The sequence below is a fragment of the Acinonyx jubatus genome, chromosome B4 (assembly GCF_027475565.1).
Source record: "Acinonyx jubatus isolate Ajub_Pintada_27869175 chromosome B4, VMU_Ajub_asm_v1.0, whole genome shotgun sequence".
NCBI lineage: Eukaryota > Metazoa > Chordata > Mammalia > Carnivora > Felidae > Acinonyx > Acinonyx jubatus.
The window spans coordinates 10732201-10757030 of NC_069387.1; the positions used below are offsets into that span (position 1 = coordinate 10732201).

General features: G+C 44.3%; 1 protein-coding gene across 6 annotated transcripts in view; it reads left to right on the forward strand.

Annotated features, from left to right (window-relative positions):
* Nucleotides 1–24830, forward strand: part of PROSER2 (proline and serine rich 2) — a 46571-nt gene that overhangs the window by 5317 nt on the left and 16424 nt on the right. For 4 of the 6 annotated variants that reach the window (XM_053225276.1, XM_053225277.1, XM_053225274.1 and 1 more), the window contains exon 2: nt 16658–16874. In XM_053225276.1, the coding sequence (XP_053081251.1) occupies nt 16737–16874 (138 nt within the window). In that variant the 5' untranslated portion in view covers nt 16658–16736. Of the gene's footprint in view, nt 1–4588; nt 6040–12089; nt 14103–16657; nt 16875–24830 lie in introns of those variants that run through there. The other 2 variants (XM_053225275.1, XM_053225272.1) reach the window with 2 other exon arrangements.

Consider the following 24830-nt stretch of genomic DNA (forward strand, 5'->3'; position numbering starts at 1 on the left):
TACTCCAGCCCCTGGCAACCACTAATCTGCTTTCTTTCTTTATGGATTTCCCTGTTCTGGATATTTCATATAAATGGAATCATACAGTATGTGGTCTTTTGTGGCTGGCTTCTTTTACTTAGCAATGCTTTCAAGATTCATCCATGTGATAGCATGCATTGGTACCTCATCTTTATTTATTTATTTATTTATTTATTTATTTATTTATTTATTTAAGACACAGAGCGTGAGCAGGGGAGGGGCAGAGAGAGAGGGAGACACAGAATCAGGCTCCAGGCTCTGAGCCATCAGCACAGAGCCTGATGCAGGGCTCGAACCCACAGACCACAAGATCATGACCAGAGCAGAAGCCAGACGCTCAACTGACTGAGCCACTTAGGCGTCCCATACTTCATCCGTTTTTTAAGTGGCTGAATAATATTACATTGGATAGACCACAATTTGTTGACCCATTTATCAGTTTGTAGACATTTGGATTGTTTCTACCTTTCGGCTGTTGTGAGTAGTGCTGCTATGAACATTTGTTTACTAGTTTTTGTTTGAACACTTGTTTTAACTCTTTGGAGGTCTGCACCTACGAGTGAAATTCCTGAGTAAGATAGTAATTCTAAGTGTAACCTATCAAGGAATCACCAGATCATTCTCCATGGCATCTACACTATTTTATATTCTTGCCAGCAACACGTGAGGGTTCAATTCCCCCACGTCCCACCAACATTTGTCATTTTCTGTATGTGTGTGTGTTTGTGTTTGTGTTTGTGTGTGTTTAAATTGCCATCCTTGTGGCCACGAAGTGGCAGTTCACTGTGGTTTTGATTTGCGTTTCCCTAATGACTAATGGTGTTGAACAACTTTTCATGTGCTTGTTAGCCACTTAACAGGTCTTTGGAGAAATAGCTTTTCAAGGACTTGATTCGCTTTTGTATTAGCTTTTGTATTGCTAAAATCTTGCATGTGAGTGAGTGTGGTTACTTTTTTTAGGTTTATTTATTTATTTATTTATTTATTTATTTATTTTGAGAGAGAGAGCATGCAAGTCCTCGTAGGAGCAGAGAAAGAGGGAGAGAGAGAATCTCAAGCAGGCTCTGCACTAAAAGACGTGGGGCTCGAACCCACAAACCTTGAGATCATGACCTGAGCCGAAACCAAGAGTCAGGTACTTAACCGACTGAGCCACCCAGGTCCCCCAGTGTAGGGGGGCTTGGTTTGTGTGTTATGTTCCTTCTGAAACCTTCATTCTGTTGTTTTGGGTTTTTCTTTCCCCAGCCTCTTTTTGCAGGCTTCTGCTGCTCCTCCTAGGAGACTAATGTTCTGACTAGAGCTTTGAAATATTTAATATTCTGCCCATTTTAGTTATTGTTCCAAAGGCCTCAGGTGTTCCTTTGTTCATTCAAGCAATATTTGTAGCCTGACCATCTGCACTGTGCTGTGCCCTGAGCTAGTCACTGGGTATACAGACATACCAGTCCTTACATGCTTCTTTTTTGATGTCTGCAGCTACGTTTTATTTTATTTTATTTTTTTAATTAACAGATTAATAGTGCCTGACGTAGGGAAAAAGAGCAGCACTCAGCTGGAAGTGAGGGCGTCTTCCTCCTATCTTCTGGGGTTCCTCACTTTGCATTTCTGGAACTTGGTTTGCTGGTCTGCGAAATTTCGGGTAGGACTAAATGACTTCTCAGGCCCCTCAGACCTTGAAACTAAAAAGGATAAATTAAGGATTCGTGACCGCTTTCTTTTACAAACCTAATTCTGTGAGTGCACTTAAAATAGTTTATGTTGCCCAATTTTGCTTAAAGAAATTATCTCGTGTAGGAAAAAAAGATGCATGTGCTTTTATGCTAGACTATACCCAGGCGAGTTCGGTCACTTGCTTCCTTCCAAAATGGTGCGCTTGGTATTTTTTCCTGTAGAGATTCAGAGGGTTTGAGGAACTTTAGCGAACATTTAAGTTCCTACCATGGTAGGCACGATGGGGAATATAGAGAAGGATAAGGTGTGGTCCTTGCCTTTGAGAAAGCACTGACCTAATAAAGGAGGTAGGATAAACGTCCATAGGAATCCGTAGCAGAGGCCCACTGCTCTCTTTTGGGAGCAGAGGGCAGAGATGCTCTTTCCTTCAGGGCATCAGAATACCTGTTGGAGGGGCACCTGGGTGGCTCAGTCGGTTAAGCGTCCAACTTCGGCTCAGGTCGTGATCTCATGGTCCGTGAGTTCAAGCCCCGCGTCGGGCTCTGTGCTGACGGCTCAGAGCCTGGAGCCTGTTTCAGATTCTGTGTCTCCCTCTCTCTCTGCCCCTCCCCTGTTCATGCTCTGTCTCTCTGTCTCAAAAATAAATAAACGTTAAAAAAAAATTTTTTTTAAAAGAATACCTGTTGGAGGATGTAATGGTGGAGCTGGGCCAACAAGGGGAGGCTGCTGGAAAATCAGAATGATAGAAATGTGGATTTGGTTACAACACTGAGGAGTTTAGCCTTGTGTCTGAGGCCATGAACCATGGAAGGCGTGCGGGTTGGGTTATGACAGCAGGTTCCGTCTTCTGGCTTCACTGTGGCGTAGACGTCTGTATACCCAGGGAGTAACTTGACGTTGAATGGGATGTTCAGGGTTGAGGAAGGGAGGATGGAAATATGAGATAAGATGGTACAAACAAGGGGGTGGTGCCAAAGATGTCAAATCTTGAATAGATGTTTTGGTGCAAGAAGAGTTTAAAAAAAAAACAACAAAATCCCACCCATTATTCCAGAGCAGAGAACGAAGGACCTGGACCCAGCTCTTTCTGACTTGCCAAATCGACTTACGGGTTTCAGACCATAGTTTCCTTGTATGTTAAATTGCCCTCCACACACCCCAGATGACCAATGACTTTGTTGACTGAGCTCCTACGAGTGCAGGCAACTTCACTTTATGAATCAGATGTCTTTACAATGTATGCATGGCGAATATATTGTGTAGTGGGCATTATTTCCCCCTGCAGACTCCTTGTGTGATGTTAGAGGTGTCTTCAGAGAAAAAACATTTTAGTATCCACATGGAGTAAAACCGTACTTACACTACAATTTCATTTTATTTAAAAAAAATTTTTTTTCAACGTTTATTTATTTTTGGGACAGAGAGAGACAGAGCATGAACGGGGGAGGGGCAGAGAGAGAGGGAGACACAGAATCGGAAACAGGCTCCAGGCTCTGAGCCATCAGCCCAGAGCCTGACGCGGGGCTCGAACTCACGGACCGCGAGATCGTGACCTGGCTGAAGTCGGACGCTTAACCAACTGCGCCCCTACAATTTCATTTTAAAGAATACTTTTTTTTTTTTTTGCCGTGGCTAGTTATCAGTTCTATTCCAAGAACGTTAGGTTAACCATGTAAAATTACCAATATTCGGCTATTTTTGACCTACACAAATGGCAACTTTATGTGATTTCAATTTAATAACGGTGGGCTTGTTAGACCCTTCCCTTTTCAACCCTTGTAAGCATGCAGTCAGTGAACTTGGAAAACTCATGTAAAAACAGTGTATTTAAATATTGTTTATTTCTTAGCTAATTCCCATTTTATTGGGATGTAAGTTCTTACAGAAGGTGTTCCCAGGAAGTGTCTAAGAAGGGAGCCTCTGTCTATATATCCAAGCAGCAGGGCTGGCTATAGGAGGTCTTGGAAGACGGAGTTAAATGTCCGAGGCAGTGGGTGGGTTGACCCAGCAGGATGTCTTGTGTGAGCTTTGCTCCCCCCTGGCTTGGATTTAGATCTGTACAATCTGAGACAAGCTTATGTCAGTCAGATCTCTACTTCCAGTCTAACCAGGTGTTATCAATACCAATGCTACATGAATGTGCATTCAGCTTTACTTTTGTTGTGAGGATGAAAGAAACATTCAACTAAGAATTTTTAGTTTCTCAGAAAAAAATAGCATTATACAATAATAAGACATAATTATTACTTCTAAGTAAGAAGTACGACATTTTATCTCCCCATTGTAGCATGTAGTGGGTGCTCTGGTAATATTTGCTGAATAAATTCAGAGAAAGCACACAAACCTGTTTAACAAAAGTAGAAGTTAAATGGGCATTTTCTTCTCTTTTACAAAATTTGTTTAAGGGGAGCCTGGGCAGCTCAGTCGGCTAAGCATCTAACTCTTGGTTTCAGCTCAGGTCATGATCTCACGGTTCATGGGATCGAGCCTGGCATCTGTGCTAACAGTGTGGAGCTTAGGATTCTCTCTCTCTCCCCCTCTCTCTCTGCCCCTTCTCCCCATCCCCCTCTCTCTCTCAAAAAAAAAAAATTAAAATAGAAAAAAATTTTTTTAAATTTAAGAATCCAGAAATGCAATGGGCGTATAGAATGTCACTTTTTTTTTTTTTGATGAGCTAAGAATAAGAATAGAACTAGATTTTGTTCTTGTTGAAGCTTTTCTGTTTGCTTCCTCATGTTGTGTGGGTCATTCCTTTTTGTCACAAGGAACTCCTCTGAAATGTAGTCAAGGTTGTTTCCTTTTTTTTTTTTTTAATGTTTATTTATTTTTGGGAGAGACACAGAGTGCCATTGGGGGAGGGGCAGAGAGAGCCAGAGATGCAGAATCTGAAGCAGGCTCCAGGCTCCAGGCTCCAGGCTCCCAGCTCTCAGCTCTCAGCACAGAGCCCAATTCGGGGCTGGAACCCATGAACCCTGAGATTATGACCTGAGCCGAAGTTGGAAGGCTTAACCGACTGAGCCACTTAGCAGGTGCCCCATCAAGGTTGTTTTCAGATGAGGTTTCATTTTAGGAAAATCTAATTTCTACATCTTCTGTTCAGTGATAGGAAAGGGATGGTTGGAGGCCCTCAGGGCCTGTTAACCCAGCCTAGCTAGGTGAGGCCTCTACCCTGAACTTGTTTGCTTAAATGTAGGCTCATCAGTTACTCTCATGTGCTGCCCGCCCTCAGTAAGTTACCGTCTCCTATAAATAGCTGAAACTATTCACAGTTGAGACAGTCTGAAATGAATCTTGGCTTTTGACGTGGTTCAGAAAGAGCTTTTCAAAAGAAAAAAAAAATCTAAATGAAAGCATGGTAATTGTTCTGGGGAAGTAAAATTACCAGTCTTTAAAATGTATAATTGTATTTAATACCCTTGAGTGCCAGTTAGAGTTGAAGGCCCTAAATTCTTACAGAAGATGTTTTAGTGGGAAGAGGAAGAAAACCAACTCAGAGGAAAAGCAAAAATTGCATGGAAAAGATGCTGAACTGTTGACTGCATCAACAATTTAAAATTCCAGAATAAAACTAAGTCTCTACCCCCAGCACCGACCAGCTTCTGCCTGAGGAAGATTTTCCTTTGATCTTCAGGGCTGGGGTCCAGTCCCAGTTTGCCAGTTGGCTTTCTGAGTATTTTTTGGAAGCTTTCTTGTCTTTCCAAGGTTTTTGTTTTCTCAACATTGAGAAAAGCCTCTACTAAAGAATAGTTACTATGTATCTATTTTACTTCAGCCGTTTATTTGTTAGGGGCTTATTTTTTAAGTTAATTTTGGGTGTGGATTACACTTACAGATGTACACATGCATGCATTTATACTGATATTTACTACATGTTAATACTGGGAAGCATTACTGGTTGGGTGAGTCTAATGTATTTATTGGCACCAACAGATCATAATTTTAACAGATCATAATTCGTGAAGCTAAGTGAAGCATCTCCTCTATGGCTGTATTTAAAGTTACTTCCCCTGTGCTCTTCATTTGCCCTTGACCGAAATATATATGAAATATATAGGTTGAATGAGAGTACCTTGTCCTAAATTTGACCGCTTTGGTCTATGGATATGATAAAGGATGGGTCACTACAACGAAGTTACCATGTTTTATTTTTACTTTATGTTTAGTTATAATTTTGAGAGCGAGGGGCACAGAGAGAGAAAGACAAAGAATCTGAAGCAGGCTCCAGGCTCTGAGCTGGCAGCACAGAGCGCCATGCGGGGCTTTATCCCACCAACAGCGAGATCACGACCTGAGCCTGAATCAGAAGCTTAACTGACTGAGCCACCCAGGTGCCCCCGAAGTTATGATGTATGAAATAACTCCTAAGTGTTTAAACTTTTATTTTTTTTCATATTTTATTTTTAAGTAAACTCTATACCCAACGTGGGACTTGAGCCCACAACCCCAAGATCAAGAGGTGCATGCTCCACCTACTGAGCCAAGTGCCCCTAAGCTTTTCTTTTAGAACAAAGGTCTGATTTAAGGATATTATAACTTAAAAAATAATAAGATGGTTTTAACATGTAAATTTTGTTAAGGACTGAATAGTAAGTCTCTATTTTGTGGCAAATGTTTTCCAAAGTCCTGTGGTTACACTGAAAAAGAGGGAGAGAGCGAGCGAGCTTTTGCTCACGAGGCTCTTGTAGTCTAATCGAAGAAAAAAGAATTCCCTGCATAGCAAAACCCGATGTGATCTGACACATCAGAGCGACCAAGAGATAGCAAGAGGTCGTCAACGAGAGGTGAAATACAAGCAGTGGGTCCTGAAGGAGCCGGTGGAGAGGCCAGTGATGAGCAGCAGCAGGAAGCAGGGTTTGAGAAGGTGTGGTTGCGTTTCTGAGCGAGGCTTTGGAGGGGAGCCGGTCAAAACCTGGCTCAAGCCTGTCCAGAACATTACGCGGACCAGGCAGATAAAATGTTTCTACTGTAGAAAACAGGGTGGACGAGACCAGGTTGGGCCGGGGCTGGAGGCGCCGTAACCCCGTGTTACAGATAGGTGGGTCCCTTGGCAGTACAGATCGGGAAGCCGAAAACCTCCGAGCTCTGGCGGGCCTGTGGTGGGAGAAGTAATCCTGGGTTTGAGAAGGCTTGTTTCGGTCCTTACAACTCACTGGCGAAGGCTGTCCTGCGTGTTTTATTTTTAACAAGGATATTGAGAGTCGACAACTCGAAAGAGCATGTGCAGGACCAGCAACGGCTCCACGCGGCGTCTCTGTGTGCGTCTGCGCGGGCGCAGCGCGGGGCGCAAGGCGGAAGTGGAGCTGTTCCAGAGACCCCCACGTGCTGCGATACCTGCCGTGAGGTCATTTTTAGGGAGTCAGCCTGGCACGTTATTTTTAGGGGAGAAATGAAAGGGTTCGTTTAGTCTAAGAATTTCTGTTAAAGCCCTAATTAAGTTGAATAATACAAAAGAGAATATCTGTATTCAGTTTCTGTCTCATTTCTGGATTGGGTTAATAAAACAATAGAGGGAGCGCCTGGGTGGCTCAGTCAGTGGACTGTGCAACTCTTGATCCCAGGGCTGTAAGTTTGAGCTCCACTTTGGATGTAGAGATTACTTAAAAATGAAATCTTAAAAAAATAAAATAAAATAAAATAAAGGGGCCCCTGCGTGGCTCAGTTGGTTAAGCATCTGACTCTTGATTTCAGCTCAGGTCATGATCTCACGCATGGTTCCTGGAATCAAGCCGTGAGTCAGGCTCTGCACTTGACAGCATGGGGCCTGCTTGGGATTCTCTCTCTCTCTCTCTCTCTCTCTCTCTCTGCCCCTCACCTGAGCTTGTTCTCTTTTTCTTTCAAAATAAATAAACTCAAAAAAAAGTAAGGAGTCGGTATCATTCATAGCTTCATCTTCTAGTTAATTTCTTGTTATAAAAAAACTCATTTTTAACACACACTATTTATATAAAAGTAGGAATTAAGGCAGAACCAGATAGGAATGAAAAAAGTAGGACTCCTGCCTTTTTTGTTCGAGTAAATCAGAGCTAAGTGCCTATCATCTCCTTTTGTGTTCAGATGAATGAATGTTGTGCAGAGCTACTAGCATTAAGGCCAACAATGGCTATTTTGTGTTTACTGATTATTTCATCTAGGAGTGTGTACATTCCAGTAAAAATGGCTGTTCTCTTTATTTTCACCCACTGCTTAACCATATGAAAAAGCCCATTCATGATAATGAGCTGTGGTGACTCAGAAACAGTTCCCACTGTGAAACTCGTTCATTTTTAATGTTCTTGAAGGTCAGAACCTCCCCCCATACCTTTGAAAGCAGCTTGGCTTTTAAATCATCATATTGAGATTTCTTGGGAGAGAGCTTTAAAGATAATTACTCTCCTAAGATTGTTTTCCTACGTTTTGGAACAAGTCTTTACAGAATTCCTGTGAGTGGACGTAGGGGGACTGAGCTGACGGACTCAGTGTGGAGAGTGATTCTGCCCGTTACTCATAGGTGTGCACACTGACCCTCCCTCCTGCACAGCCTGACGTGGGAAGGGGGCTGTCTCTAGGATTATTTCTGTCCCTTTCCCAGCTAAGCTGTGCTTCTGCTGGCTGAATCTTAGCACTGTTGGTAGGTGGCATCTAGACAGCGTGAGGGTCTGAACCACAGGTCTGTGGGGTTCAGCATCCTAGGACACAATCCGGGTCTTTTCTTTTATGAAGAGTTTACCCTGGTAAAGAGTGGGGGCAGTTCTCTTTTTTAGAAAGTGTCACAAAGGCACACTGAGCAAAATTAGTTCCACATCACTCGGTTAAGATGGATAGTTTTTCCATTGATGTTCAGCACTAACAAAGGCAGCGATCACCCTTGTGGTTTTGTGTAGCCTGTCTGGAGGGCATCTGAGTCTTTCTTGTAAGGTGTGATTCCCTTCCCCCACCTAGTGGGTATAAAGCCGAATAGTTGAAGGTGAGGGAACTTCATATATTTGTTCCAGCCTCGATTCTTCGGTAAACTGGATCAAATCAACCTTTCCGTGGTTAATTTCGAGCTAAATTGTAATCCAAGAAAAGTTTATCTTAAGTGGTTTCTCCTTCCTTTGAAAGCACTTCCCTCCTGCATTGCCTTGGGGTTTCTAGACTACACAGGTCTCTCTTCTTCCGTCATTAAGTTGGAACCCATCTGTCCCGCATCATTTCCTTAGATGCCAGACCTTTCACACGTTTCCCAGGTGATCCAATGATCTGATGAATCATTCCTCTCCAAACTTCCAGGTCATCTTCCTTTTCTGTTTCTCCAGCAGTAGGAGTGAGGTACAAGCAGGTGTATACTCTAGGACAGTCATGTGCCCACCTGTCCCTGCCACTGGCCTGTGTCCCTGGGTATGGGTGTAAAATACAGTGTTTTGTGTGTGGGTGGGAAATTTATGTAAATGGAATTGTGCTAAGAATCTGATTATAACGTTTCACTGAATACATTTCAAGACTTCTCCCTGCCACTGTCCAGTTGATTGCTTCTGACTGGTATACAGTATTGCATAGGAAAAGCGTCTACCAGGGTTTGATTATTCTTGGAGTCCCTAGTGGGCGACGAATCTAGATTCCCACCAGTTCTACTCCACAGCAAGCAAAGTTCCCCTGTATTCCTGGAGAATTCCCACGGCGTAGACTGAGCAGTGGGATTTTTGGATCATAGGACGTAGTTTCACTAATTAAGCACTGCCAGACGGCTCCATGGAGGGGTTGTATTAATTTCACAGTCCCCAACCGTGGGACATGAAGGTTCCTGTTGCCCCACATTCTTGCTGGTATTTGTTATTTTTTAGTTATCTAATTTTTGCCAATCCAGTAGGTATAAAATAATGGCGTATGGTAGTTTTAATAGTTAATAGTTTTAACTTCTAATTCTTTTGTTCACCAGTAACATTAAACATCTCTCACTTCTTAGTCACTTGGATTTCTTCTCTGTGAACTGCTTAATCATATTCCTTATTTATTTTTTTTCCTGATGAGTTTCCTGTCTTGTTACTGTTGGTTCACAAGAATATTTTGTATATTCTAGCTATCAGTTCCTTTTATGAGACGGTAAACCGTCGTCTACCAGCCTGCCTCTTTTCTGTTAGCATTGCTTACAGTGTCTTTCATTTTTATGTAGATTCATTGCAATTGCAATTTTCACCTGAGGATTTGTGTTTTTTGAGTCCTCATGAATAGAAATATCAACGGAGCAGAATAGGAAATTCAGAAATAGAACCTACCATGTAAACATTTAGAAATAACATTTAGTATTTCAAAACAGTGGAAAAGATGCATTTTCAATTCATGGCATTTGAGTAACTGCATAACTGTGGGGAAAATAGAGCTCTCCTTCACACTTCACACCATGTAAATTCAAGTTGGATCCAATCTTTAAATAGGAAAAGTGAAACCATAAAAATGCTAGATAGAACATATAGGAAGTGTTTTCTTGACATCCTTAGAATAGGAAAGGCCTTTCTAAGTCTGCAGAACCCATGAGGTATAAACCAAAAGATTGATGAATACAACTTTATAAAAATAAAAACTCTCCAAGTTAAAGTACAAATTAAGAAATATAGGCGTCTTCTGGTTGTTCGTGGCTCTTTGTTCTTCCGAATACATTTTTTCTCCTTTTTTTAAGTCTCTAAAAAATTAGAAAACTAGCCTGTTGGATTTCTCTAAGAATAGCTCTGTTGTGATTTTGATTATTCTATTAGCGCCACTGTCCAATAGAACTTTCTAGGATGATGGAAATTTTCCAGTAATTATTGCTTGACATACAGCTAGTGCAGCTGAGGGACTGAATATTTTAATTTAATTTTAGTTAATTTAAATTTAGGGGCTCCTGGGTGGCTCAGTCAGTCGAGCATCCGACTCTCGATTTTGGCTCGGGTCATGGTCCCAGGATTGTGGGATCAAGCCCTACGTGGGGCTCCGTGCTGAGTGGAGCCTACTTGAGATTCTCTGTCCCCCTCTGCCCTTCCCCCACATGCACTCGGTCTCTCTTTCTCTCTCTAAAAAAACAACAAAACAAAACATTACTTTAAATTTAAATAATCACATATGACCAGAGTTCATTAGACAACCCACATCTATAGCTTCAGTGCGATTCAATTTTAGGAGAACAGCTCATTTTTATGGTATTGACTCTTTTAGTCCTGAATGTGGTTATCTCTTTATTAGTTCCTTACTGACTTTCAATAATATTTTATTATTTTTTCCAAAAAAGTTTGCACATTTTTTGTTAAATTTATTTTTTTTGTTACACCTATTTCTAAGTAATATATACATATACACATACACATATATACTTTGTGCAATTTTGTTTTATATTATTATTTTTTATTTTATGTTATTTTAAATGTTTTTTTATTGTTTCTGGCTAGCATATAGAAATTGACTTTATTATATATTAATTTATATCTAGTGACTTTGTAAAACACACTTGTTGATGCTAATAATTTATGAGATTTTTGGAGTTTTCTACAAATACCATAATTACCTGTAAATACTGACATTTTTGTTTCTTCCTTTTTGATCCTTATGCATTTTTTTTTTCTTGCCTTATAGGTGGGGTAGTACTTAAAATACACTATGCAGTAGAGGACAGCAGTGGTAATAACGGGAATGGTTTTAATGTTTTGTCATTAAGAGTGATGTTCGCTGTAGTTTTTGTCATTAAGTGTGATGTTTGCTGTAGTTGTTTATAGATACCTTAAATTTGGGTTAAAAGACGTTCTCCCCTCATCCTTTGTAAAGTTTATAAAAAATTATGCCTAATATTAAATTTGTCCAACACTTCAGCTATGCTAAATCTTCTGTTTACCCCCATCCACGTGAGTTTTTAAATTGCTATGAATTTTTTTTTCTTAAAAAAAAAAAAGTTCAATTTGGTTCTTTTTTAAATTACCCTGGTCATTTTGTATGATGGGACAGTGTCCTTCTGCCAGGAAGAGAGAGTCCTCGGAGGTATTTTCATACCACATTCCGCATCTGAAAACCATTTCAACAGGCCAACCAGGCTATCTCGTCCAGCAGACCCTGGAAATGAGGGTTTCTCCATGGGGCTTTGCTTACCTTCTCTCGCCTCGTAGCTAATCAGTAGGCTTCTCCTAGTCCGAAAAGCAAAACAAAATAGGTAAACAAAACCAATGAGTCAAAATACCTTTCTCCAACCCAGTAGTTCCTGTAGCTACTGCCTTTTTGTCCTTCCTGTCACACCTCAACTTTTTAAATTCTAATTCCAGGGAGTTCACATACAGTATTATATTAGTTTCAGGTGTATGATACAGTGATTCAGCACTTCCTATACCTGGCGCTCATCACAACAAGTGCACTCCTTAATCCCCATCACCTATTTCACCCCCCCCAGCCCCCCCCACCCCCCCCTCAGGACACCACACCCCAGCTTCTAAAACAAGTCACTATGCACCCCACTCCTCCGTCCCCGCGTTCGTCTGCTGTCGTGTGCTTTCCGCTCGACTGTCTCTGTACTGCTAGCTCTTTATAAGGTCACCTTGGTTGGTGAGTTCAGTGGACAGTTTTTGGTCCTTAGTCTGTTTCGCATTTTGGCGGCCACGGTTCACTTCTCTTTTTGTTCTTGAACTGTACTCCCGCCCTGCCTGTTAGTCATGAAAATTTCAAAATCCTGTCCCTTTAATCGCTCACGTTTTTCTGTTGCAGCCTTATGGCCACAGCAGTTTCAAAGTCTTTATATCATCTCTTAGGTGAACTAGGAAAATAACTTGATAACTGCTTTTATTGCCCCTGAAATAGATTATTTATTGGATCGTGAGTATATGCAGCATTCAAAACAGAAGAAAATACACATGCTCAGGCTTTACCCTCACAAATACGTTCAGTAGGTCTAGGTCAGATACCTCGCTGAATTAAAAACCAGTGCCTGTATCAGGTTCCTCTGTGGAAAAGGTGACTCTTACCCATCAATTTGTTGTCTGCTCACTGTGAAGTAGGAAAATAGCAAACATCTAAAGAATATGCTTAGGCCAGGGAGGAAGGTAGGCCTCAAATTGAAGCATGTATTGATTGGTAGGGAAAAAACTTGAATTATGAGCCTTTTTGGGAATGGGTTAAAGTTGATGGCTTTTAGGAGAATGGTCAAAGTGCTGTTCCAGGATTAATCCCGTGAGAACACAGCAACAGCACAGGGAAAAAGGGAGATGGAGAAGCTAGGACAGCAGTTAGCTGGCTTTGCCATCACGTGGGCACCGGGGAAACTGGTCCCAAACTTGGTGGTGGGACTAGAAAAGGGGTGGATCCATCTGAAGAAGTACAGGAGGGCTGGCTGCTGGTTGATGGCGAGTGGTGGGGAGGGGCAGGCCTCAGGGACATCTCCCAAGCTGGGTGTATGTGCCACAGCCAAAAGTCACCACGTCTGTGGATGGGCTTTGACTGGCATCATTCATCTTTGGAGGTTGGGGTGCTTTCGGATGCATGATGGCAAGACCTAGCTCCTGAGGCTGTTCTGTACACCTGACTGTAGCTATTTGGAACTGAGATGGGGTGGGGTGACAGTGAAGGTGGGCTTCATGCTTGATGCCTCCAGGTCATTGTAGGTCTTTCTGGAATGCATGGGGAAGATGAAGAAGAGGAGCTGCCTTCCTCCCTTGTCTCCAGTGCACTCACCGGAGGGTGTTCACTTGCCTAAGTCCCACAGCCCCACCAGCCCCACCAGGTCCCACAACCCCAAATACCCCCTGTCCTCCCCACCCGCAATGCTTGGCAGATGGAGATTTACTAAGACTGTAGATCAGTTGTGGCCTTGACCTCCTTCTCTCTGCTCAACTGATACACTAGACCTCTCCAGAGAAGGACGTAACTAGTAAATAATGAGAGATAAGCGCAGGAGGTATGAGAGAATAAACAGGAAATGAGCACACGTGTCTCAAATTCCAGCTCCTGCGGTGTTGGGCCTGTCGGGACTTCTCAGCAAGGCTGGTTCTGCTCCTCTGGTAGAAGCTTCTTCACCTGTGGGGTCTCTTAGTCTCCCTTGTTGTGAAGTACGCTGTTTGCAAACCCAAAGAGTGAACCCATGGTTGGACGAGGAGGCTAAATATTTTAGGGTGGTAATGACCATCCTGGATTCCTAGCTGTGGTCACTCCTGTCAAACCTGTCTGCCCTGGGTGACGTGCTACTTCTCTCCTTCCATTCCCTTTCCAGGCCAGACTGGAGAAGGAGAGAGGGCTGCTTCTTTGCCCTTCCTCTTCAGGAAACTTAGCTCTCTCCACCGCGGACCGCCATGGATTTCATATTTCAGTTGCTAGGGAACTAGGACCAGGGAGCCCCTCGTTCTTAATCCTTCGGAGACCACAGAAGATTGCCACATTGAGCCTGTGAAGGGCATCAGACCAGGGTTTTCACTCTCTCCCCGACAACCTCTGCCTTCCGGGGAATGCTGGTTAGCTTCCTCATGTTCTTTCAAGACAGTGATTTGTCAAAGTCTCAAGGTTATAGTTTTACCCTGTCGGAATAGCTTTTAAAAGTGTAGGAACACAAGAGAGAGGTCTGCTCTCGAGTGGTGTGCTAAGTTAGCACCCTACGGCCATCCTGTGAGCGCCTCAGATGCTGCTCTTACTGCGCACAAGCACAAAATTCCAGATCTTTCCCCGTGGACGAGGGAATTCCACCTGGTTCCTGCCTCACATGGGGCTGAATCAGCATCTCACTGGCCCATCTTGCATCCCCCTGTTGTATCTGGGGAACTTAGTGACCCACATCTCCCTCCTTTCCTTGGAGCATGACTTAACTGTAGTTCAGGAAGGAACTAGAGCAGAGTCAGTGGGTAGGAATGTGCAGATCAGAAAGAATCGAAGCATCCGCATGCTTCTCGCATTTCCTGCCCACCTCACCCAGGCCCTGGCTACTCACGGTCCCAGTGATGGGGAATGTTACTGGCTATGTGGACAGTTTAGATAAGGTCTGTGTATTGTTGAGGCTTGCTTACTATTAAAAAAATTTTAAACTTTTAATGTTTTCTTAAGTCTTTTTGTTTTAACATTTGGAATAATGGCCAACTTTCAAAAAGTACATATATGCCCAGAATCTTCTGTTCCCTAGCCTTGCTCTTAAATTGCCAGTTGAGTTGGGCTGATTCACCTGAAGAATGAAGAGAAACCAAGAGGACTAGTTCCATTTTTGAGCTGTTCTAACACCTTTGGGATTTCCCTAAAAGATCTCACAGTAATTTTTGAAGTGTTTTTAGTTTTTTAAATGTTTATTTATTTTTGAGAGAGTGAGCAGGGGAAGGGCAGAGAGAGAGGGGGACACAGAATCTGAAGCAGGTTCCAGGCTCTAAGCTGTCAGCACAGAACCTGATGCGGGGCTCAAACCCACGAACTGCAACATCATGACCTGAGCCAAAGTTGGACGCTTAACTGAGCCACCTAGGTGCCCCGTAATTTTTGAAGTCTTAAGTGACAAAGTCCACCTAAAGGTGTTCAGTACTGATTGAGCTTTCTCCACAGATGTTCATGTTTCTATTAAAAATAGAAACACACACACACACAGTTGTGCTGATGGATCTCTGAGCTCACATACCCCTCAGTATTCTTAAAGGGGCTTGTAAGGCCACCTGGCAGTATTTTCAGTGTAGGAAGGAAGAACGTGGGCTTGTATCTCTCCACTTGCCATAAGCCTCCACAAGAGGCTTACTCCTTTATTCCCTATTAATCTTGTTTGGTCTTCTAGAAGGTTTTGTTGAACTCAATTGTCCATTGTTCAGAGACTGAGCTGAATTTCCTGCTAAAAGAGTCAGAGTATGAAACTAAGGGGCTGATAGGGGGAATTTCAATGTCTTTGTTCCTGAAAGTAAAAATATGAACTTCCTTGTTGTGTTAACTTAAGGTACCTTAGTATCTTATGTAGAAATTGCAAGAGCATCACAGCCTCCAGAGAGTCTAGAATCTCAGAGATGTCAACCAGACTTCCTTTCACAATTTCCTAACTTGTCACTTTGCTCAACTCTGAACTGCAGTGAAGCTGGAAAGGAACCATAATTTTGTGGTGTCTGAGGTGGAAAAGACTAGAATCAATAATCAGCACAGGGAAATCCTGAATCTGAGTGTGAAGGTGCATGAAGGTACTGGCCCTAGGTATAAAGGAGGGGGTCAGAACATTACTCTATCAAATTTCCAGCACCAAAGTCATTGTTAGTGCATCCATCCATCTTTTCCTTAAAAAGGATTCTCTTCCTGGCTCTCTGCCCCTCCCCTGCTTGTGCTCTCCCCCCTCTCTCTCTCTCTCTCTCTCTCTCTCTCTCTCTCTCTCTCTCAAAAATAAACATTAAAAAAGTAAATAAATTGGGGTGCCTGGGTGGCTCACTCGGTTGAGTGTCCGACTTCAGCTCAGGTCATGACCTCACAGTTTGTGGCTTTGAGCCCCATGTCAGGCTCTGTGCTGACAGCTCAGAGCCTGGAGCCTGCTTTGGATTCTGTGTCTCCCTCACTCTCTGTCCCTCCCCAACTCATGTCTGTCTCTCTCTCTAAATCAACATAATAATTTAAAATTTTTTAATAAAAAATAAAGTCTATTAAAAATGATTCTTACATCTTCCTAATGGAAAGGGATATAAAGGAGAAATGAAAATGAGCAAACAAAAATTAACTTAGGGTCTCATAATTCCCTTTGTCTTTTTAGAGTTTATTTATTTTTAGAGAGAGAGAGCGAGAGAGCAGGGGAGGGGCGGAGAGACAGGGAGAGAATCCCAAGCAGGCTCCACGCTGTCAGCAAAGAGCCCGATGAGGGGCTCAAACTCACGACCCATGAGATCATGACCTGAGCCCAAGTCAAGAGCCCGATGCTTAACCAACTGAGCCACCCAGGCGCCCCTGATTCCCTTTGTCTTGATGGTCGAGGCTGTGAACCTGGATGACCGTGACCCACGCCCAGCCTTTCGTCTTGGGACTGAGGCCCGGGCCCCCTAACCCTGTCCGCCTGTGCTCCATTTCTCCACAGGTAGCTGCTGCTTCAGCATGGGACGCGGGCCCCTTCCCCACTCCCTGTGAGCAGCCCGGGGGCCCAGGGGTCCGCGGGGATGCCTGTTAGCCGCCAGCAGTCAGAGTCTTCGGAGATGGAGCCGGACGCGTCACCCGGCGGCAGGCTCGGCGACCTGAGCCGAGGGGGCAGCTTGGAGAGCGGAAGCAGCGGTTCCCGCTCCAGGAGTGTCACGCTGGTGAGTGACCGTTGGCTCCGCCGCGGCGGCTGGCTGATTCTGTGCCGGCCCCCCGCCTCCCCCCTCCCGGAGGCACGTCTCGGGGCATCCTCTGGGGTTCGCTAGCTCGGCGTCTCCGCATCCGTGCTCTGTCAGGTGGCATCTGATTCGTCATCGTCGTAGGGTCTGCACAGACGCCGAGTCTTGCGCTCGGCAGCCAGGCGGATCTCGCAGTGGTGGCCGGTGACCCGGCCGCCGAGAGGACCCTGCCCCGAAGGCCGTAGGACACCGGCAGGGGCCTGCTGCCGTTCAGCTCGCGGAGGGTTGAAAGGAGAGAAGCGCCTCACGGGGCAAAGCAAATTCACGTCGAAGCGGATTTTTACCTCTTTGCAAATACAAGTGCTTTTGCATCCATCTCTCTCAGGATCCAGGCCCTTACACAGCCTGAGAAAGCTTTGGGGGCGTTCACAGAAAGGACATTTAGCTTTAAAGGTGACCCGTCTGCACCCCCTGCCCCTCAAGATACTCATGTTGCAGGAGAGAGACATTTGTTTTCATAGAGGGAAGGACAGGAGCCAGTTAATGTTGGCCGCACTGCGAATGGTCTCTGTTGTTTATCTCAGGCCCTTCTAGTGGGAGCAGAACTTCCTTCAGCCCTAAAATTAACCCCAGTTGTGTTGAATATAAGACAGATACATATGGTGTAGAGAGCAGTTAATAGTAATGATAGAATTTATAGACTCCTACTTGTATGTTCTTTTAAACCATCATAGTAACGTGAAATGTTATCGGATTTCATTCACCAGAAGAAAAAATATAGTACAAATTACTCTCTGAATATCCAGGAAACTAGAAGTCCTTAATAATGGAGAAGTATGTAGAAATGACAGATGAACTTGGCAGTAATTAGCAGAGTGTATGCTCCAAAGTATCACGAAGCAGCCTGCTTGGTAGATGGTGTTTCTTTTTTTTTTTAATATTAAAAAAATTCTTTTTCATAATTTTTTTTATGTTTATTTATTTTTGAGAGGGAGAGAGACAGAGTGCACGCAGGGGAGGGGCAGAGAGACAGGGAGACACAGAATCTGAAGCAGGTTCCAGGCTCCGAGCTGTCAGCACAGAGCCAGACATGGGGCTTGAACTTGCAAACAATGAGATCATGACCTGAGCTGAAGCCAGATGCTCAACTGACTGAGCCACTCAGGCACTCCCATTTTTTGTTTTATTTTAAAGAGACAGAGTGCACAAGCTAGGGAGAGGGAGAGAGAAAATCTTAAGCAGTCTCCATGCTTAGCACAGAGCCCAACACGGGGCTCAATACCACGACCCTGGGATCATGACTTGAGCCAAAATCAAAAGTCAGACGCTCAACCGACTAAGCCACCCAGGTGCCCCTGTAGACAGTATTTCTAGGACTTGAGGTGGTGACTTAGGTCCTATACTCTACGGGACCACCCATGCCAGTGGTGATGGGAAACAGTGTAGAGTTTTCTCAGACGCCCCATGGTAGCTAAAGAAATGGGTGTAGCATGTTAGCAGTCAGGGTATTTGAATTATTTTCTTGTTGAACTTGGTCTCTTAGCTTGCTTCGTAGCATGGCCTTTTTTGTAGGAGAATGAAATAATAAATAACCCCCCTCCATCTCCTCCTGGGAGAGACCACAATCCCACGCATGTCAAGTGCTCTGAATTTCAGAAAGGAAAGCTGCTGTGTTTGAACCTCTGTCCTGGTCACATAGGGTCACTCTTCATGCTAACCAGTTAATGCCCTCTTTCATCAAGTCGTAAGGGTGGCTCACACTCACATGCTCCAAAGACATACAGGACTTGAATGACCTCTATGTCCCATGAGGAGTGGCAGGAAATGACTTTGCTCCACCACCTTCTGTCTCTCTTGTGTGTGTGATTGACTGGCATCTGGGGGCCACCTTCCAGGTGCACGGCCAACAGATAGGGGAACATGTCCTTCATTCCCAGCAGGTGATCTGGGTGGTGCATCATCACCCAGGCTTAGAAGACTTAGAAGAAAATGAAAAAGGGCCTCTTAGAGGGATCACGGCTACCAGAGTACCCGCATGGTGTCTTTACTGGAAGAAGCAAGTCTGTAAAGTGAACTCAGGAGTTTACAAGATACTGCCATAGAAACTACAACTTTCCATAGAACGTAGGTATAGGCAGATGGGACGTTAAGGTCTGTCATCTGGCAAATTGGGAGACTATGCGCCATGTTGACGCTTTGTCAGGATGTCATATACAGGAATACATCTTCAGGGATAAAAGCTCTTGTTTGAAGGGAGGTACTCTTAAGTGTCCCTATTAAGGGATACGATTAAGTATCAGTCCCAGAGTCACAAAGAGAAGTGACTTATTTTGAAGCCTTTTGTCACGGGTATTTATTTTATGTTTATTTATTTTGAGAGAGAGATAGAGAGTGAGTGCACAAGTTGGGGAGGGGAAGAAAGAAGGAGACAGAATTCCAAGCAGGCTTCACACTATCAGCACAGAGCCTGATGCGGGGCTCGAACCCACAAACTGAGAGATCATGACCTGAGCCAAGATCAAGAGTCAGATGCTTAACTGACTGAGCCACCCATGCGCCCCTGCCATGGCCATTGTTAGTAATATAGTAGAAATATCACGCGCCTGGGTGGCTTAGTCGGTTGAGCGTCCGCCTTCGGCTCAGGTCATGATCTCACAGCTTGTAGGTTCAAGCCCCACGTCGGGCTCTGTGCTTACAGCTCAGAGCCTGGAGCCTGCCTCTGCTTCTGTGTCTCCCTCTTGCTCTGCCCCTAGCCCACTCGCATTTTGTCTCTGTCTCTCTCAAAAATAAATAAACATCAAAAAAAAAAAAAAGAAACATCATTAGATCAAAAGGTGAGAGAGACTATAAATCTCTTACACTTATAAGTATCAGGAGGTCAAGGTGGGGGAAGTGACAACATTAACTACCTCTAATAAAGATTTATGAGCCGTCAGCATTGGCCTGCAAGGTTTTATGGTAAGGTTGAATAGGCATCAGCAGGACATTCTCCAGTATACTTATAATTTCTCTCAAAAAAAAAAATCCTTATGCATGTTTAAAGTTACTTTCTTTTTTACTAACCAGTCTGTATCCTAAAAATCAGCTCAGGATAGTAATAAACACAAGGGCATTAGAGACAAGCCCAAGTTCACATTCAACTTTGTCTCCTTTGTAACCTGGGATAAGTATTCAGTGAATTTGTCCATTAGTTACTTTCTTCATTAGTTAAAAAGAGGGTGATGGGACAATAATTCTTTCCAAGGGACACCGTAAGGACGAACTGGCCAGCATGTAATCGGGCTTACTAACACCAGCCTCTTTGGCAGGCGCCCTTGTAGCTTCCAGGCTGCATGTGATTCCGCTTCATCCTGCTGCCTCTTGTTGGATTTGGTATCTCTGTCTCATTAGTAGTCTTCAGATTTTTTTCTTTGGGATGAGACTAAAGGGAAAATACCCCTTCCCCCAGCATCTCGCAAAGTTCCTAATTCTGGCAGTCTCTCTCTGGGGCATCGCTTTGAACTGAACTTAAAGAATGCCCGCCCTCCACAGTTCTTTTCAATCTGGTAATGTCCTGAAGCAGCACGGTGATGTGTCTGACGCATCTCTGCTCCCCCCAGTGCCCATCACTGTACCTGATGGAGGATAATTGTGGGCACGGCGTGATAGATTCTACTTTCAGGAAGTGCACAATTAAATTATATTCTTGGGTGCCTGGGTGGCTCAGTCAGTTAAGCGTTGGACTCTTGGTTTTGGCTCAGGTCATGATCTCATGGTTTGTGAGTTCAAGCCCTACATCGGGCTCTGTGCTGACAGCAGGAAGCCTGCTTGGGATTCTGTCTCTTTCTCTCTCTCTCTCTCTCTCTCTCTCTCTCTTTCTCTCTCTGCCCCTCCCCTGCTCTCTCTCACTCCCTCTCAAAATAAACTTAAAAAAATTAAATTGGGGCACCTGGGTGGCTCAGTCAGTTAAGCCTCTGACTCTTGGTTTCAGCTCAGGTCATGATCTCATGGTTTGTGAGTTCGAGCCCCGCATCGGGCTCTGTGCTGACAGCTCAGGGCCTGGAGCCTGCTTCGGATTCTGTGTCTCCCTGTCTCTCTGCCCTCCCCCGCTTGTGCTGTGTGTGTATGTGTGTGTCTCTCTCTCAAAACTAAACATTAAAAAAATTAAATTACATTCTCATGATATGGGCGTGACCACATAGTTCTGCCACATACCCCACTTGACTACCCATTTCTGCCTGTTGGTGGACACGTCCCAGTCCTGTTTCAGTGCCTTCTGTGTGGACCCCTGCCTGTTTTCAAGCACTTTCCCTTGTGGGAGATCATCGAGCCAACAGTAGTTGTCCTCAGTTGTTACCTCACATTTGTGCATTTGCCTTAGAACCAGCACCCTGAAAATTTTTTTTCAATTTTTAGGCATTTCTTTTTTTTTTCATTTTTTAATGTTTGTTTATATTTGAGAGAGACAGAGTGTGAGCAGTGGAGGGGCAGAGAAAGAGGGAGACACAGAATCCGAAGCAGGCTCCAGGCTCAGAGCTGTCAGCACAGAGCCCAATGTGGGGCTTGAACCCACAAACTGTGAGATCATGACCTAAGCCGAAGTCGGACACTTAACCGACTTAGCCACCCAGGCGCCCCTCATTTTTTTTTTAAAGCGATAGCATGAGCAGGGGAGAGGGGCAGAGGGAGAGGGAGAGAATCTCAAGCAGGCTCCACACTGTCAGCACAGAGCCTGACATGGGACTCACTCCCACGACCCTGGGATCATGACCCTGAAATCAAGAGTTGGATGCTCAGCCAACTGAGCCACCCAGGCACCCTGGCATTTCACTTTAAATGGAACTGAAGTTTTCTAAACAACTGTGCAGCACTTGACTTTCACACAAAAGCAATATATTAGCAGCCAGCCCCTTTCACCAGAACCAGCTACACTATTAAAAAGTTTGTGAACTTTTGGGGAGTCTAAATGTAGAACGGAGCTATATGTGTTTATTCTAAGTCATCAGGTCAAAAAGACCTTAAAATGCTCATCTTTTTTAGAATGAGAATCAACCATGGTAGTTTCTCTGCTTGCTTAATCCCTGACCTCAAAAAGACTAGTAAGGACAGTGCTTTTAAGCCTCTAAGTTGTATGGTGTTAAATGCGCCTCTTGGAGGGCTCTTTAAATAAGAGATAACCTAGTTCCGATTTATAGAAGCATTTCTTTTGTAAGCAAGGATTATTTTTGAAAGAAGATAAAACATTAATGCCTGACGTTAGAGTATCCTAAAGTTTTCACACACTAGCTGAGGGGTTGCCTGGGGTATAACAGATCTCTACTCTTTAGAAACTTTCCTTCTGAGCCAGTGCAAGCTAGAAATTAAAGTAGCTGCTTAAATAGGACTGTTGTGGCTCCACACACGGCCACCGCCATGACCAGGGCCATTCCAAGACGGCAAAGGATGTGGTCTTTATCGTCAAAGGGCTAGTTGTATTTGTATGTGTATTTTGTTTTTCTTGTAAGGAATTCTTCCTCTGAATGCTTTATTTAATGGAAGGCATAGCTAGAACAAGAACAAATTGGCCAAATCCTGAAATACTTGAGTAAGAGGCAATCTTTCGAATGTGTTTCTGTTTTGTTTTTTCTTTTGAAACTTCAGGATGGCCTCAGTGCAACACAAGGCAGCGCGTCTTTGCAAAGTTAAGTAAGGCGGTTCTGGAACTTGCTACCTTGGTAGGTGATACAGATCCAGAATAAAAATTTCAAGAAGAATTTGGAGACGTTCAGCAATGATGGCTGTTTAAGGGGACAGAGGAAGCTTTGGGTGTAGGGTTTCCTGTAGTCTTAACCCCGTCGGGCTGGCTTCTGGAGCATATGTCTCACAAAACTGCCCTGGGTGCCAGGGACAGAGGCTGCTTCCTGCTGATGTGCTTGGGTGCCCCTTCTGTATGTGGTCCTGCAGCCGGCAGGCCTCCTGGAGCTTTCTCTAGGACAGAAGGTGACTGGCTGGTTGAACAGAGTGGGAAACTCTTAATACCCACAGCTCTTAAGAGACTTTTTAATGCACGGATTTCTTTGAGGGCGGGCTGGAAACATCTCGAATTCCCAAGCATACCCCTTGTTCATTTTTATCTCCACGTTGGGCAAAAACAGTGATCCCGATTCATTCCTGGGTTTGTTTGGAGATTTACTACTCAGTGAACTGTCCTGAGACCCTCCCTTCTCCCTGAGCTAACACATGTTGTGGCCCTAGAGTCACATAACAAGTCTGTGATCAGACAGCATTTGCCAGCTCCTGATTATGCCCTTCCTTCTCCAAAAGCCTTTGATGCTTTTTGGCCTCACCCGATCTTCATGGAATAAGAAGGTAGAGCAGTGAACACTGTCTGCGTGGCTGGGACGGGTGAAGACAGGGTCAAGCACAGCGACTGGACACAGCAGGGGCTGGATGATTTCAAGGAGAGGAAACAACAGAGGATAGAAAGGAGAGGCAGACTGGTCAGCAGTAACCCCAACTTCCTTGCCATTCTGGATCCTTAGCCTCGCTGAGCCCACAACTTGCTGGTCGAAGCAGCCATTTTACGACAAAGCTTGCATAGCTTTTATAAAAGTTAAATTCAGTAAACGTTTAACAAATGGCTGCTGCGTACAGGAGCACAGCGCAGTTGATGAGTACGACACGGTTTTCATCTTTTCGGAAACTCGCAATTCAGCGCCAAGTGTGAAGTCCTGGGACAGCGTGACGGGTTTCAGAAGGGATCTAGGAGGGCACACGATACCAGACACGCGAGGCGGGTCCGTCCTATTGGAACTTCTTTATAATACTGCCTCTTGAAGGAAGCTTAAGGCTGCCAGGGAGCCCAGCTGTAATCCTTCGAAGCCATGGTTCTTTAGATCTATAATCAAAACCGTGCACACATCTCCTCCCGCGCTGGTTTGTTTGTGTCTCTTTCCGGCCAGAAGTACAGGCTTGAGTTAGCCCTGGTGCAGAATCACCAGGGTGCCTGGGTAGAGATAACCATAATTAAGCCCTTAGACTGGACTGCAGGGAATGCCAGGGCACTTATGGTCTTTCTTAGGAGATTGCCAAGGTAAGCACGGCGTTTAAAGCCATGTCGGGAAGGCCATGGAGGCTGATTTCTCTGTGCTGCTCTCTGCCCCTGTTCTGCCTCAGCTGTGGGACAGTGGTTATGGGGGGGGGGGGGGGCGGGAGGGGATGTCTCTCATCAGCTTAGATTATTAAATCAGCAAAGCCTGACTCAAGCATCTGGAAGGTCATTTTTGGTGTGTGTAAAAAGAAAATGCGAACATCACATCACACTCAGCCAAAACAACTACTCTAGGCTGCCCACCTAAGAGACTGGCCGTGAAGAGATCTTGGTTCACTTCAAGAATATTTTTAGCCATCGTAATCTTGTTCATGATCTTCTTTTTGTCTAGAATAGAGATGAGTTCTACTACTTCTTTTTTCTCCCTCATGAGGAGTTACCACAATTGTCTCAGTCTGCAGTAGTTAAGCCACATTTCTTTGTTTAAAAGAAAAAAGAAAAGAAAAAAGCCTCAGAACTTAATTAATTCAGTAGTGTTTTAGGCAGGCGTTATTTTAGTAGGAGTAGGGCCCCTCAACTTTCTTGTTCAGCCAAACAGAGGGTTTTTTTTTTCCGCTCCACACTCCCCCCAGAATGAAACTTCTGTCCCAAATCGGCACTCCCATAGGTGTATCGAGGATTGTTGACTTTTAGAACGGTTGGTAACTTTCGTTATAAAAGTCCGTCACCCGTGGCACCTGGCTGGCTCAGTTGGTAGAACAGTTGACTCTTGATCTCGGGGTTGTAAGTTCAAGCCCCAGGTGGGGTGTAGAGATTAAAATAAGATCTTAAATAAGATCTTCAAAGTCTCTCATCCAGCTTATCTGGATGTTCCTCTCAGAGCTCCGCTGGGACTGGCAGACCTTTCTCCTGTCATCTTCATGTAGGAG